Genomic DNA, 16036 nt, shown 5'->3' with positions numbered 1-16036 from the left:
GGGGGGAAATGACGAAGGCTGAATGATCAGAATCCCCACGCCGATCACCACAGCGATTCCCGGACCGTCCGCGGGCTGGACCCAGAAGGCAATTGGGCCAGATCCGGCCCCCAGGCCTTAGCCTGCTGACCCACGTTCTATGCCGATAGCCTTGACAGGACCCTCTTTGAAAGCTGCTTAGGACAGCTGGGCTCTGTCTGGGGCTCTCGAGCAGGGTGCTTTAGACCAAGAGAGTTCACCAGCCAGAAAACGGGGGTCGTCTTTTGCAATCCCTCCCTGCAATGATACAACGCAGAACTTTGGCTTCCCCCGCCCCCCAAGCATCCAGGCTGGGGCACCTTAGAGGAGAGGTTGGCAAGGTTTGCCTCGCCTGGGCTGGTTCACTCCAGCGGAGATCTCTCTGTGGGCCAGATTGTCAGCGAGTGTGAGCGCACGTGTGCATGATTTCCGGTGTCTGCGCATGCATAGGCGTGATTTTCCGCACCGCAGCAGCGAGTCCCCACACCGTGCTGTGCTGGTTTATTGCAGTCCGCGGGGACTCGCCGAACAAGCAGCTCAGTTCGGGGGTGGCTCGGGGGCTGGTTAAACGACCCCCATGGACAACAGGTTGCTGACCCCTTGCTTAGAGCTGAGATTCCCCCTCTCATCCGCTCCCCACACATCTCAGAGGCGGCCCTCCTACCCAGAGCCCCAAACAGAGGATGATCTGTTGTTGCCCCGCAAGCCGCCTCTCCTGCAGTTCCCTGGTTCCACTCCATCCCCTCTTCCACCTGGGTTTCTGTTGCTGCTGCTGCTGGAGGTTTCCTTTGTCTCCATGTCTGCGCTCTGTTCTTTACCTTTCAGACTGTTGCCTGAGGGGCAGACCAGAAACACTTCCAATAAGCAAACAGGCAGGAGGAACAGTGCAAGGGGGAGGGTTGAAAATCCCTAAGCTTGAATGTGGAGATCAGAAAACACACAGCGAGCCTTGCTAAGGGAGCCAGCGCCTTGTCTCAGAAACCACGTCCCCACAGCCAGTGCTTTCTCTCAGACGGTGCAGGCCGGCGCGCCTTACCGCCACCTCGCTTGCCTAACCCCCGCTCCCTCCCCCCCCCACCCCTGCCCGTTTGCCGCTTCCTCCGCTGCCGGGCTGAAGGCACCGCTTTGGCTGCCTGTCACCGGGCAACTTCCAGAAAGGTGCTTTGTTGTTGCTGCTGAGTCATTTAGTCGTGTCCAGCTCTTCAGGACCCCCTGGACCAGAGCATGCCAGGCCCTCCTATCTTCCACTGCCTCCCTTATGTTAGGAGCTTCCAGAACACTGTCCCACCATCTCGTCCTCTGTCGTCCACTTCTCCTCGTGCCCTCCATCTTTCCCAGCATCAGGGTCTTTTCCAGGGAGTCTTCTCTTCTCATGAAGTCTTGGAGCCTCAGCTTCAGGATCTGTCCTTCCAGTGAGCACTCGGGGCTGATTTCCTTCAGAATGGAGAGGTTGGATCTTCTTGCAGTCCATGGGACTCTCAAGAGGCTGTGCCTGAAGCCGTGGGAAGCGGCAGCGGTGGGGGCAGTGGCAAAGTGGGAGGGGTGGGAGGGACGGAGAGGGTGGGAAGGTGGGCAAGCGGCTGGGGTGGGCATGGTGCCTACGGGCACCTAATTTTTCTTGGAAAAAACCACAGCTGCTCCCAGTGGGGTGGCCTGGCTCTGATCAGGCGACAGTGATGGGTATAAGGTGGGAGGAGCTGAGTTCTGCCCACCTCAACACTTTCCTCCCCCCACTCTGAAACAGGACTCCATTATACATCCAGGGCTCCTGGAATCTGCCTTTGAATATACAATTCCTTAATCCTGCAAGTGTTGATGACGACGCCTTTGGCCATTTGAACTTTGGCGGTGAGTGGCTCAGCCCTGCCTTGCCTTCTTGGGAGCCTGAGGGGGGCGCGCGAAGGCAGCTCTGTGTCCCTCCCACCACCAGCCCCTCAAAGCCCAGCAGGCTCCCAAGACTTGTCGCCTCCTCACTCTCAGTTGGCACCTGAGCGCAGTGTTGCCTCCCAGCCCTGCTCCCGGGCAACGTGAACCCTGTTAAACTCTGGAACTCGCTCCAGCAAGAGGCAGAGGTGGCCACCAACCCAGACAGCTTGAGCATGATAAAATCAGGGAGGAAAAGAAGGCTATCAGCAGCAGACAGCTGCAATGGCTGTTGTCCGCCTGTACTAATGGATAATAATAATAAAATAATAATAATAATTTATACCCCGCCCATGTGGCTGGGCCTCCCTGGAGGCAGCCCTGCTTCTCAATACCACTTGCTATGAACCAAAGGGGGTGGGGAGAGTTGTTTTCATGCTTGGATCAGGGCCTTGCAGGTTTCCCTTTGGAGCAGCTGGCTGGCCACCGTGGGAGCAAGAAGTTGGAGCAGAGAGGTTGATAGCTTGATCATAGCTGTCCACTTTTCCCTTTTCTTGCGAGGAATCCTATTCGGAGTAAGGGAATTTCCCTTAAAAAAGGAAAACGTTGACAGCTATGAGCTTGATCCAGCAGGCTCCCCTTATGTTCAACATCCTGGGAATCCCAGCTTCCCTCTCACAGGCATGCATGCATAATTTTATTTGTATGACACCTTTCCACAGTTCAAACTGTGTGAGCCAGTGTGGTGTAGTGGTTCAGAGCGGTGGACTCGTAATCTGGGGAACCGGGTTCGCGTCTCTGCTCCTCCACCTGCAGCTGCTGGGTGACCTTGGGCCAGTCACACTTCTCTGAAGTCTCTCAGCCCCACTCACCTCACAGAGTGTTTGTTGTGGGAAAGGAGATTGTGAGCTGCTTTGAGACTCCTTAAGGGGAGTGGAAGGCGGGATATCAAATCCAAACTCTTCTTCTTCTTCTTCTTCAAACTATGCTCAAGGCAGCTTACAACATGGAAGAAACAACATGGCAGCAACATAGCAAAATTAGCCACAAACAATCAATGAAACATCCAAAAATGCCCACCCAAACGGAACAATTCCCACAATTCTGCAGGGGAGAAGGAGCGGGAGGCCAAGACTAGTTATGAGGCTGGAGAGGAAAACTCTAACTCTTGGTCTGATGTCTTGCCTATAGAGCCCGTGCAGCCGGGAAAACGCCAGGATGAGTCCTTCGATGAGGACTACTCTGAGGAATTGGATCCGGAAGAGTAGCTTCAGGCAGCTATTGCCAGCAACCAAACCCGCCATCTCCTGCCTCTGCTCCCGCTGTCAACCTTTGCCTCACCTCTCTGTGCCTCGCCTCGCCTCGCCTCGCCGCAACAGCCCTAAATCTGTAAAGCTTTATTTTCTTTTAAAAGTAAATAGAAGGCACAAATTGCAGAAAAATAAAAGCAGCAAAACGCACAATGGAAGCCCAGTTTCGTGATTTGCTGGGAGTTTTGCGTATCTGAATTTGATACATAAGAAAGGAAATCTCTCCAAACAGCATAGAAATGAGCTGAAAAATGATAGCTCTCCTAGAGCCAGTGTGGTGTGGTGGTTAAGAGCGGTAGTCTCATAATCTAGGGAACCGGGTTCGCTTCCCTGCTCCTCCACCTGCAGCTGCTGGGTGACCTTGGACCAGTCACACTTCTCTGAAGTCTCTCAGCCCCACTCAACTCACAGAGAGTTTGTTGTGGGGGAGGAAGGGAAAGGAGATTGTTAGCCGCTTTGAGACTCCTGAAGGGGAGTGAAAGGCGGGATATCAAATCCAAACTCTTCTTCTTCTACAGAGCTGAGAGACCTTGCGCTGCCAAACGCAGTTCTGGAAAAGTGGGCGGCGCAGGGTTCAAGGTGCCTCATCTTGCCCACAGCCCAGATCACTGCAAAGTGGGGCAGAAGGGAAACTCACTCACCCCGAGGGGCCCAGGGATCCGCCCTCCGCTCTGCTGGGCTTTGCTCAGTGAATCAGGGCCTTTGTCAAGAGTGATGATGACACGGAAGCCACAGACACCTCACTAATCCTTCTTGGCCCAAAAGGTGCTACTTAGGAGGAAAGGGAGGAGCTGGAAGGGGGATTCCCCAGAGCCACTCTGCAAGCAGGCGGAGGCTTCTTCCCCAAAGTCAACAGCGGAGGGATTCAGATGCTGTTGGTCCTGATCCTCAGTTGCATATTCCTGCATTGCAAGGGGGTGGGACTTGATGACCCCCAGGGTCCCTTCCAACTCTACATACACTTCTGTTCTTCTATGACCCTCTTTCACCTCCGTTATGCCGCCAGGCAGGAGCTCTGGGTCGTGAGGAAAGAAGGCAGCCCCACAGGCCTCTGTCGCTGGACCCTGGGACTTTGCCCAGGCCAGGCCACGGTGGCTGCGTCCTCCTTCAACGGGCGGAGGAACGAAAAATCTGCCCTTATTCCTTTCTGGGGGACACAAGAGCCCTTATAGAGTCCTTTGTAGGTTCTCCATTGGTCAGAGGAACAACAGAGGCCAACCAGAGAATATTGAGAAGCAAAGCAGCTCGTAAGCCTGATTTTTATTGATCTGTTGCAACAGGGTGCTCTCCTCACACGCAGGAAAGGAGGAGGACCCAGAAGAAAGGTGTGTCCACCCTTATATAGACATTTTAAACTGCCCACCTTGGAGTCAAAGACCACCCCCAGAAACATCATACATACATCACAGAAGGGGTGTAACATCATACCTACATCACAGAAAAGGTGGTCTACAACAGAATTCTGAGTGTGTTGTTTATCTCCTGTCTGGCAGGTTACCTGTTAATGCTCACTTGATTGGATACCTTGGGGAGCCTGGCCAGTCTTTTGTACAGTAATGGCAAGTACATAGTTCCTGAGCCAGGTCACAGGCTCACCCTATTCATACACAGACATACCCTTAGGACAGGATTTGTGAAGGAAAAGACAATGAGGAGGCTCCTCCATTTGACCTTGCAGAGAAAACACCTGGTCAGCCTGAGAGTCAAAATGGCTCCATGGCTGCTCTCCTGTGAAGCTTCAGACATGTGGCCTATATATCTATGTACGTGTTTGCTTGGTACATTTATGAACCTTTATTATATACATAAGACCCTAATTTATTTATTTCATAACCAGGCAGACATTTCTCCAGATTACACAAGGACCTTTGTGAAGGGAAAGCTGGAGAGTCCTGTGCCGCCCTAAAGACGACAATAGTTATTATGGCAGGAATGGTTGCGGTCAAAAGCCAGATGCCTAGCCTCTGGAAACAGACAAAATATTTTTTTATATATATAAATATTTATTAGGGTTTTTAGAAAAAAAAAGTACAACAACAATAAACAATATTACTTTGTTTTAACAAAATTTCGTATCATCCTTAAGCTTCCTCACGCCTCCCGCTCCCATTTACATCATTAATAAATTTTTGTCAAGCAAATTATCATCTTATTTCCAAATTTTGTAACCACTTATTTAATTACAATAAAATAATTCTCCTGCAAATTTGTTTCTCTTAATCTCTCTTATCATCAAATCCTGATCTATTTTAGTGATGGCCAATTATTTATAACCAAGCATCCTTCTTAACATTCCATTAAATCACAATATTTTTGTAGATAAATCTTAAATTTCTTCCAATCTTCTTCAATCCTTTCTTCTCCCAGGTCTCGGATTCTGCCAGTCATCTCCGCCAGTTGCATATAGTCCATCAGTTGCATCTGCCATTCTTCCAGTGTGGGTAGATCTTGAGTTTTCCAATTCTTAGCAAGTAGAATCCTTGCTGCTGTTGTTGCATACATAAAAAATGTTCTATCTTTCTTTAACACCTTCTGGTCGACAATGCCCAGGAGGAAGGCCTCTGGTTTCTTGGTAAAGGTATACTTAAATACCTTTTTCAACTCATTATATATCATTTCCCAGAAGGCCTTCACTTTAGGGCAAGTCCACCAGAGGTGGTAGAATGTTCCTTCATTTTCTTTACATTTCCAGCATTTGTTATCTGACGAATGGTATATTTTGGCAAGTTTAACTGGGGTCATTGGAAACAGACAAAATAGTTGGGTGGGTAGAAAAAACCTCACTGGGTAAACTGGTGTCTCCCTGATGGGTCATGGAATCATGTACTGTTGGAAGGGACCACAAGGATCATCTAGTCCAACCTATTGCAATGCAGGAATCTTTTGCCCAACGTGGGGTTCAAACCCACAACCCTGAGATTGTGTCTCATGCTCTACTGGCTGAGCTATTCCAGGGATCTTGAAGTTGTTGTTGTTGTTTAGTCGTTTAGTCGTGTCCGACTCTTTGTGACCCCATGGACCAGAGAACGCCAGGCACCTCTGTCCTCCACTGCCTCCCGCAGTTCGGTCAAAGGTTACTCAAGTGCTTTTAGCAAACAAGTGGTGTCTTCAGTGCGGGTCCCTGCTGTCTGGGACAAAGGGTGCTGTTCAAAAGAGCCGTGCTGGGCGCCTCCCCCAGCCTTGAAGGCTGACCTTCCCGTTGACTCCAGCGAATGCCACACAACTTGCGTCATGCAAAGGAATGTGAGGTCCATGGTGACAGCCCCAGGACCCTGGGTCCAAATGCTGTTGTTGCTGCTGAGCAATAGCTCCCAATGGCTTGTGGATGACCCACTCTTGGCCCGTGAGGCTGGTAGCAACTCTGTCGCAAGAGGAAGTTTGCTGCAAGCAGAGAGGTGGTTGGGATTCTGTCAGGTGAAGGAAACATTTGACACCAGAGGTGATTTTCCAAAGAGTTCCTGGCAAGAGGAGTGGAACAGGGCGAACTCTCCTTCTCGGAAGGTTTCCAAGGACAGGTTAGATGGCCATCTGCCAGGGATGCTTTAGCTGCGATTCCTGCCCTTTAGGGGGTGGACTAGATGTCCCCTGGAGGTCTCCTCCAAATCCACAGCTCTAAGATTCTATGAGTGCTGATGATCTAAAAAAAAGAGAGGCTGTGTGTGACCCAAGAACCAGTAGTCTTTTCCATGAATTTCTCTTTCAAAGCCATCTAGGGATGGTCCCTGTTCCCTGTAGCAGTGAGTTCCATAGTTTAACTCTGTGCTGCCTGAAGAAGCGAGTGAGGAAGGATGGAGCCTGCTCCTTATGCCCTGCTGGGGGCTGATCTTCCCCCAGACAGACAGTGGCCATGGGGTGGGGGTCAGGGAGAGAAGGCAAGGAGGACCCCTTGCTGGCAGGACAGTAGCTGCCCCACCCAACCCAACCTCTAGAGAATCCAAGGGGGCCTGCTGCTCAAGCATTTTTCAAGCAGGCAGGATTCCATCGTTCCACTTCAGAGAGAAATTATACTTTTTTTAGAAACACACGTCTTCGAAAGCATGTTTTGACTTGCAATGTTTATTTTGAAGAGAGAGAAAATATCCATCTCGAGCTTGCTCCATGTCGGAGCCCCACGTCAGCTTCCTACGAAATAGACGAACACAAACAAACAAAATTTTGCTTACTGGTTCCTGGAAATTACCGTGTCACTGGAAAAAAACGATCTGGACCAGGAGCCAGCAGCAGTGACTGGCTGTGATCCACCCAGCTTCTGTCCCAGCCCAACCCAGGGGAGGGAGGGAGGAGGGAGGAGGGAAGACTATATCTGACTGCTGATCATAGCCCTGAGCACCATTCAGAGCTGCCTCCCAGCAGGAGCACCATGAAGTCCACCAGGTTCTCCTTCTTCTCTGTGATGGGTCCCATCCTCATCCTCTGGGCTCAGCTGCCGTCGGTGCCCGCCCCATGTGAGTTTGGGTATTACTTGGAGGGGTGAAGAATTGGGGAGGTTTGGGGGTCGGGGAGCAGGCTTGGTGAGCTGTGGTTCCTGCACCGCAGGGGGCTGGGCCAGGTGTCCCTTGGGGCTCCTTCTATGAGGGGCATGGCCTTAACCGGTGATAGCATGCCAGGGTGGGGTGGAGCCCACCTGCCAGGGCTAAGCCTCGCCTGAATTTGAGAGATTCCACCTCCCTCCCCAGTCATAGCCCTTTGCCCAACACCCCCAAGAAGCTTGGACATGAAGGTGACTCTCAGGATCCACAGCATCCTCACATGCTCAGAGAACCTCTCACATACCCTGTTGAGATGCACAGGCCCAGAGGTTTTGCTGGGACTTTGCAGGTTGGGTGGACAAGCCCTGAATTTGAAGATCTACCTGCCTGAATGTTTCAGGTTGGTCAGTGATGGGCAGCAGCTGGTCAGTGAGCTGCCTCCTTTGGGCCAAACAAGCCAGAAGGCTTTTGATTTACACCCTAGAAATTCACTTCTGTGCACTGACCATACAAAACTGTGCGATGGGGTTTGGGATTTGGGCAGGGTAAGGTTCAAATTCGGGAGCTTCAATGATTGTAGTCCTCAAATGAAAAAGCCCAACCCCAAATTCTGGTCAGAGTGGAGGAGAACCTGGCTCAGGAGAGAGATGAGGCAGATATATGTCTGACTAGACAGGCAATGGCAAAAGTTTATGATGTCCTTTCTCTCTTTAAATAAGGGTGGGGACAACAAAGGCTCTTTCGCCACCTTCACCCTCTAAGCTGCTGAAAGGAAGGGCTTGTCCACACTTCTGAAAGTCATGCCTAGAAAGCTCAGCTCTTTAGCACTGAATCAAAACAAACGGCAACTCATGAGAAACTCCATTGCCATTCATCCTGATTCAGTGCTAAACCACAGGTTTTCCTAGAGGAACAGTGGGGCAAGCAGATGTGAGCCCCAAGAGAAGTTTGGGGGCTCATCTAGAAGTGGAGTTTTGTGGAGGAGGGCTGTAGGCAGACTGTGCATGTAACAAGAATCATAGAACTGTTGGACTGGACCCTCCAGGGTCCGTTAGTCCATCTCCCTGCATTGGAGAAATTACATTTAAAGCATCTATAAGAGACGGCCATCCAACCTCTGCTTTGAAACCCTCGACAGCCCTTACCGCTAGAAGGTTCTTCCCTAAGAGTGCCACCCAGCTGTTGCTGTGCTTCTGGCTTCCGTCAGTGGACCTTGAGGCTCTAGCAAAAACAAAGCAACCTGAGGTTTTCCCATGCCAGATACAGCCCTTCTCTGAGCAGAGGAAGGTGGAGGGTGATGGTGGGACCTCCTGGCAAGATCCGAAGGGTGTCAGCGTCCTGGAAGAGAGAAGCCGACTCCATCAGCCTCTGACTTCCAAAGCAGCCTGTGCCTGAGTTCTGCAAGTTGGGTCTTGTGGGGAAAGGGAAGGTTCAGGAAGCCAAGCAATGAATCACACGGCCTTTGATACTCTAAAGGGAGGGGGCTTGGGTTAGGGGGTGGTTAGGTGTTGAAATCCTATGCGTCTCCCAAGGTTCAGATGTAACAGATGATGTCAGCCTCCTTGGAGCAAAAGACAAATGAGTCACAATGCCTGGAGCCTGCCCTTTCAGAAGGGTGATGATGCCTAGAAAAACGTCCGGCGGACAAGGAGACTTCCATACTGGGGCAACACATTCTGGAAGCGTGTTGTGTATCCGCCACCTGAATCAGCTCTAGGTGGCGGGAGGTGTCTCCTTTTGCATTCTCACAACTGGTTCTCCTGCATTCCTGTGGGCTCTGTGGAGTGTGTGGAAAATCCTTGCTTGTCTAATGGTGTCATGAGGCTGCCCTCCAGGTTGGCACAGACACGTCAAGTTTCCTATTGTTCTCACCTGTGGCCCCTCCTATTTTTCCATGCCTCTGGGGCCAAAAAAAAATGAGCTTCTCTCTCTCTCTCTCTCTCTCTCTCTCACTAGTCAGACAGCCTGATCATGCAATGCCCCACCTTAAAGCCTTCTCCTGCTTTCCTGCCCTGTCCCAGACCTAGTCCCAACTCCTCCCTCTTCCCTTCAGAGTCCTCCTCCCTCTCTGGGTCTCTCTGTTCTTCTATCCTGAGAGATCCAGTCAGGGGTGTAGGAAGGGGGGCGGTGGGGACGGACCGCCCTGGATGCCCTCGCCTGAGGGGATGACATTCAGCACGCCATCTGTCCATGACTCCCAAGCCTACCCCAACCCGCCAGGGTAAGGGGCAGAGCTGCGCCGTTTTGCCAGTGGCATTCCCCGCTTCCCCCTTTGTTTTGACCGCTTGGAGGGGCTTGGGGGTCATGGGCGGGTGGCGCTGAATGTCCTCCACAGGCAGCTCGCTCCGGCCCTGGCTGCAGGGCGTGCGTGCTGCTTGGGCACCCAGTTGGCTATCCCGTGCCTGGGAGGGCACCCTCCATGCCGCGCCCAACCTGGGCAGCGCGGGCATATGCTCTGCCACTGTTGCCAGTCACCTCCAGTTCCTCCATCATTGGATTCCTGAAGGTCTCTCCCTGGAGATATGGCAGGGAAGAGCAATGGACTTTGAGTGTCTCTTAGCAACAGAGGAAGCGGAAACAGAGGAGTCAGCCACTGGTCCATCTAGCCCCATATTGTCTACACTGACTGGCAGTGGCAGTCCATGTTTTCAGGCAAGGGAATGATTCCTAGCCCTACCCAGAGATGCCATTGGAGGTGGGACCAGGGTTTTCTTCGCCCTCGCTACATTTCTTGTCTTCCTTGTAAGTTGCTTGGAGGCTGCGCTGCAGTCAAGCACTGTACGAATTCTGTTGACTCAAGAGAGATCAATAATACAGTTTCAGACGTGTGCAGCACCTTTCCAAAGGACTCTGACCGGTGCGGCGACCCCAAACCGCGCTTCTTCTACAACTCCACCTCCAAGGCCTGCGAGCCCTTCACCTACAGAGGCTGCTCGTGGTTCCGCAACCGCTTTTACACCATCGAAGAATGCCAGCGCCACTGCGGAGGGACTGGTGAGTGGGGGTGAGAGGGGGGTGGGCCCAGATGTGGGAAAGGACCCCGACCCTCTTGACTGACAGAAACCCACCCACCCAGGCATCTTGAAGCACAGGGAGCCCTTGGGACCTGGGGGGGGGGAGCGGGTGTCCTGAACTTCCTCACCTGCTCTGCCCCTGTGCCATGTAGAGGTGGTCAGGCATAGATGTGGCTCAAAGGGTTGCTCCACTCATCCCAGCATGCCAGAGTCGAGGGGCAGGCCTGACTGGGACCCATCACTCAGCATCCTCCTAGAAGGCCTTCCTTACGGAGGGGGGTGGAAAAGAGGTGAGGGAACACACTAGGTGTGAGAAAGTGGGCAGAGATTGTCCTCTTCTCCTCCAGAACTTCATGGAGTCATTGTGAGAGATTCAGGGCAGACAAAGGGAAGGGTTTTTTTGCACACAGCAAATAGCTGAAATATAGAATTTGTTCCTGCAAAAGGAATTGACAGTCACCAACTTGGAGGGCTTTAAGGACTGAGCAAATTCATGGGGAGGATGACGCTACTAGCCACAAGGTCCATGGAAGAGCTCTCCTGTTGATGGAGAGAGTCAGTGTTGCTCTGATGTTCTTCATGCAAGCTTCTCCATTGGGGCATGTGGTTGGTCTCTGTAAGAACAGGAGGCTGGACTAGATGGGCCCAGCAAGATGGGAACAGCGGCCTAAGGTCCTCTCCACATCACGCCCAACGACAACCCTGGTTTCGCTCTCTGTGTTGCAGAAAAGCCTGGCTCCTGCCTCCCCAGTCCTCGAAACATCACCCTGGAGTGCTTGGCCAGCTGCCTTCATGACGGAAACTGCCCGGGGGATCAGAAGTGCTGCTCCTATGGGTGCGCATTGCGCTGCTCTGAGCCCGTCAAAGGTGAGACCCAGAGGTTGCTGGGGGAGGTGGGGGGCTACTGGTACCCTTCAGAGAAGTGGCCTCTGTCAGGGATGATTTAGCTGTCACTCATGGGCTCTCAATAATGCTGGGCAGCTGTGAGAGCAGAGTGGTGCTTCTGCGGCTGGAGCAAGTGCTAGAAGTTCTGCCTTCCATAGAGTGTGAGACTCTTAATCTCTGGATTGTGGGTTCAAGCCCCACATTGGGCAAAAGATTCCTGCATTGCAGGGGGTTGGACTAGATGACCCTCGTTTCCCAGTCTAAACAGACTCAGTTCCCTCAATCTGCCCTAAATCTTCCACCAGTTTGACTGGATGACCCCATCAGGTTCTAGGATTCTGAGAGATGGAGAAACCTACCTGTTTTCTCCCCACATTCTGTCATGAGTTTCCCCGGCCACTCTGGGCGGCTCCCAATCGAGTATTAAAAACAATACAGCGTTAAATATTAAAAACTTCCCTGAACAGGGCTGCCTTCAGATATCTTTTAAAGATAGGATAGCTACTTATTTCCTTCACATCTGAAGGGAGGGTGTTTCACAGGGCGGGCGCCACCACCGAGAAGGCCCTCTGCCTGGTTCCCTGTAATTTGGCTTCTTGCAGCGAGGGAACCGCCAGAAGGCCCTCAGAGCTGGACCTCAGTGTCTGGGCTGAATTATGGGGGTGGAGACGCTCCTCCAGGTATACAGGACCAAGGCCGAATAAATTTCTATACAATCTGGATAGTCCTATAACTCCCACAAGGAATTATAGCCCCAGATGTTTCGACCTTTCTTCACAGGGGAGTTGCTCCACCCCTGTCCTCCTTCTGAATCTTCGCAGAGAACGTAGTAAAAGTCTGTTTCTCTCTCACTCTTCCTTCCTCTCCCTTTGCCATCCCAGATATTTGCAAGCTGCCTCCAGATTACGGTCCATGCCACGGCAAGTTCCGGAGCTGGTATTACGACGAGCGTGACCAAAACTGCAAGAGGTTCATCTACAGCGGCTGCCTCGGCAACCAGAACAAATTCAAGAAGCGCAGGGAGTGCCTGGCCAGATGCAAACCAGCAGGTGAGCAGGCTCGAGACCCAGCAGGGAAGGGGGCTATCGATGGTGACTAGCCAGGGTGAATAGGCTAGACTGGGTTAAAAGAGGGGAAATGGCCAGTGGAAATACGAGACCAAAATGAAGAAAAGTGTACGGAAGAATGGAAATTCTTTTCGGCCTCTTTTAAAAAGGATTATAGCAAATGAAATTGCAAGCAGGGTCTTGCAGCATAAGCAATGGAAGGCTAGCAAGAATGAACTAAATGAAGAAATGTGTAAGTTTTGCATTTCAGGAATAAACATCAAGAATGCAAGGATGGGAAGTCGAATTGCTAAGAAATGTGGATAAATTGATTTGGCACAAAGTTTATAAAACCGATAAAAAAATAAATTAAAAAGCAGCAACTACAAGCAGGAAGCTTTGAGTTAACGTACAGATGCAGGACTGATTCTGAGTATGTTACAGAAAGTTCTTGGCAGTGACTGGAAGGGAATGATCCACTTCCAGTTGACTGCAGAGAAGCCATTTCTCAAAGGCACAAAAGTGTAGAAGCCGCCTTAGGCGGGAAGGAGTCCCCGCCGATGGCACAGTGTTCTGACAATGCTCTCCTCTTTTTCCAGGGTCTTCCTAAGTCTTCCTCACTCACCCACTGCCTGGCCAGCCTGCAATGGCCTCATGCCAGAACAGACGGCCCCTCCGCACGCATTGCACAGACAATCCGGGTGTATGAATGAATCAATGTTTCCATGAAGTGATGACAAATGTCTCCGCTGCTGTGAGAAACTTCCTGGTGGTTGACGTGTGCTTCGTCCAAGGGGTGTGGCATTGCTCCCGGTGGGGTGCAAAGGACTGTCTGCATTCTCCAAGAGCTTGCACCCTTCTTCGTAGGAATGTCCATGCTGGCATGTGGCAGATGAAACCAGGCAGCCAATGGCGCTTGCAGAAACTCTGGTATAAACTCTCAGAGGAGGAGGAGGAAGAGGAGGAAGAGGAAAGAGAGGTCTGGCTTCCTTGCTGCCACCTCACCTGAGTGCTTCCTGGGTGCTTCTCCCCACCTGCCACCACTAGCCTGTTCTTCCACAAAAGCACACTCAACTGGAGGGCATATAGAATCATAGAACGGTAGAGTTGGAAGGAACCCAGGAGTCATCTAGCCCAACGCCATGAAATGTAGGAATCACAGCTCAAGCATCCCTGAGAGATGGCCACCCAACCTCTGCTTGAAAACCTCCAGTGAAGGACTCCACCACCTTCCAAAGGAGTCCATTCCACTCTCCAGCAGCTCTTGCCACCAGAAAGTTCTTCCTGATGTTTAGACAGACTCTCCTTTCCTGTAACTTGGATCCATCGGTTCAGGTCCTATCCTCCAGAGAAAAAGGAAACGAACCTGGTCCCTCTTCCATGGGACAGCCCTGCAGATATTGGAAGATGGCTCTCATCTCACCTCGCCGTCTTCTCTTCTCCAGGCTAAGCATCCCCAACTCCCTCAACCATTTCTCACAAGACTTTGCTTCCCCTCCCTTGACCCTCTTGCCCACCTTCCTCTGTGCACCTTCCACCTTGTTGGGGTCTTTCTGGAGTGTTTTTGCAAATGTGAATGAAGAGCAACTGCTGTGGCCAGCGTTCGAGGAGAAGGTGTAGCAGCCCATGCAGGGCTTCCCTTTCATGGTCCAAAAAGCTGTAGTGTTCCCAAAGCAAGGAAGGATTAGACTCTGATTAATAGAATACACAAGAGGCTTGACAAGCAAGACTCTGGGAGGAGGTGCCAATAACTAATAATTCCTCTCCACCCCTCGGCCCAGGTCGTTTTATTCACGAAAGAACTTTTTACACAGTGTTTGTAAGAACCAATCAGATTTCCTCTAAGCATTTCAAAAAACCCCACATGGGGACAAAGGTAAAAGTTAAAACTACAAAAAGCTAATTTGAGCATGCATAGTAGTCCAGAGTAAATAAAATAGGAAACAAGGAATGCATTCAGCAACCCTGGAGGTCATAAACAAGCAGTAAACAGGAGAGGAAGGATGGCAAGGAAAGATTAGGCATGTTTATCACCTCCATGTGATACTATTTCCTGGCCCTAAGATTAACAAAACCAAGGAAAGGTACATCAAAGCCATCTACTATCTTTATGGCCCAGGATTCCTGGTGAAGCAACTGGCCTGTGTATTTAGAAAGCTTATACGTGCCTGTCAGGCGTAGGGAAAGCAAATGACAGAGATGCAGAGGCTTCTGGGATTCGATCAGAAACTATTGTCAATGAATCAAACCCAGTCAACGCAATGCTTTCATTGCGGACACCATGGCTTGCTCCATATGTCATAATTCCTCATAGCAATCCCACCTGACCCCCACACTCTGGATATCTGCACCCCTACAAAAAGCCACAAAGGTGAGGGGTGGAGAAGAGGGGTCAGGCTGTGTTGGCAGGCAAGCAAGGCTTGAATCACGACCTTTGTAGGGGATGCAGAGGTAGCAAAGAGGACCCAGGAAGGCAGAGAGGAACAGAGTGACAGCGTCCCCTCCAGCCTCCTTTTGAGGAACCTTTTGAGGGCCACATTCCACCGGGGGTAATCTCTTGGGAGCCACATACCAGGGATGGGAGGAGACTGAAGTTAAATGTGGTCTCTCCCTTCTCCTTCCTTCCTTCCTTCCTTCCTTCCTTCCTTCCTTCCTTCCTTCCTTCCTTCTCTCTCTCTCTCTGCATGGGGGGGGGGGTTGCCAAGGTCCCAGTCCATGGAGAGAGGGGGGGTTCACCCCAACCCTCCCCAGCTGCCTCTCCAGTGGAAATCCCCCACCCCATGCATGGGAGGGCAAGGGGGGGAGGCAGAGCTGAAGGGGAGGGGCAGAGACAGCACCCTGAGCTGGTGGCAAGGGGCCCCTGGTCTCTCTCTCAGCTTCCTTCCAGGGCCTCTGGCAGAGAGCTGTCCTTTCCCATTTCCTGACATTCATTTTTATCTTTTAAAAAGATATTTATATACCATTCACCAGGTGAACTTTGCAAAGCAGTTCACACAGGGATATGAAAGCAATGAGCCTCAATAAAGCACCTTTAAGTTATTTAATAAAACAGCCAAGGCAAGCAACAAACAGTATTTTCATTTATTTATTCTTGGAAGCTCAGCTGTCTCCCTGCAGCCCCAGGGAGTAGCTTGCTGGGAAGGAGAAGCTGCTTCGCATGGAATACTGGGAGCAGCCGGCTCTTGTGGGATCACAGAATTGCAGAGTCGGAAGGGACCCCCAGGTTCATCTAGTCCAACCCCCAGCAATGCAGGAGTCGCAGCTAAACAATCACTGCTTTTAATATATCCTGGGCGTGTTCCTGAGACTTTCTGCATGCTGAGCCTCTACTCTGTGGATGACAAGTAGTCCTTCTCCAAGACTTAAATGGCAGAGTGGGCTTCATACACTCACAGATCAACTGTGTTTTGGGGCAGATCAAGGGGGGCTGG

The 16036-nt window shown here is 51.3% G+C and overlaps 2 protein-coding genes across 3 annotated transcripts in view; both read left to right on the top strand.

Moving 5' to 3' along the window:
* Positions 1-16036, top strand: part of LOC309373118 (whey acidic protein-like) — a 90677-nt gene that overhangs the window by 63700 nt on the left and 10941 nt on the right. The window lies entirely within an intron of this gene.
* LOC309373126 (BPTI/Kunitz domain-containing protein-like) lies at positions 7485-13243 on the top strand. The gene is made up of 5 exons (XM_081917366.1): positions 7485-7636; positions 10478-10654; positions 11401-11541; positions 12441-12608; positions 13205-13243. Exons 1-5 carry the CDS (start codon positions 7552-7554, stop codon positions 13213-13215), a joined length of 582 nt encoding a protein of 193 aa, XP_081773492.1. The 5' UTR covers positions 7485-7551; the 3' UTR covers positions 13216-13243.

This window comes from Podarcis melisellensis, assembly GCF_964234715.1.
Source record: "Podarcis melisellensis genome assembly, chromosome: 6".
In the NCBI taxonomy this organism is placed as follows: Eukaryota; Metazoa; Chordata; class Lepidosauria; order Squamata; family Lacertidae; genus Podarcis; species Podarcis melisellensis.
This window is presented reverse-complemented; position numbering and strand designations above follow the sequence as displayed.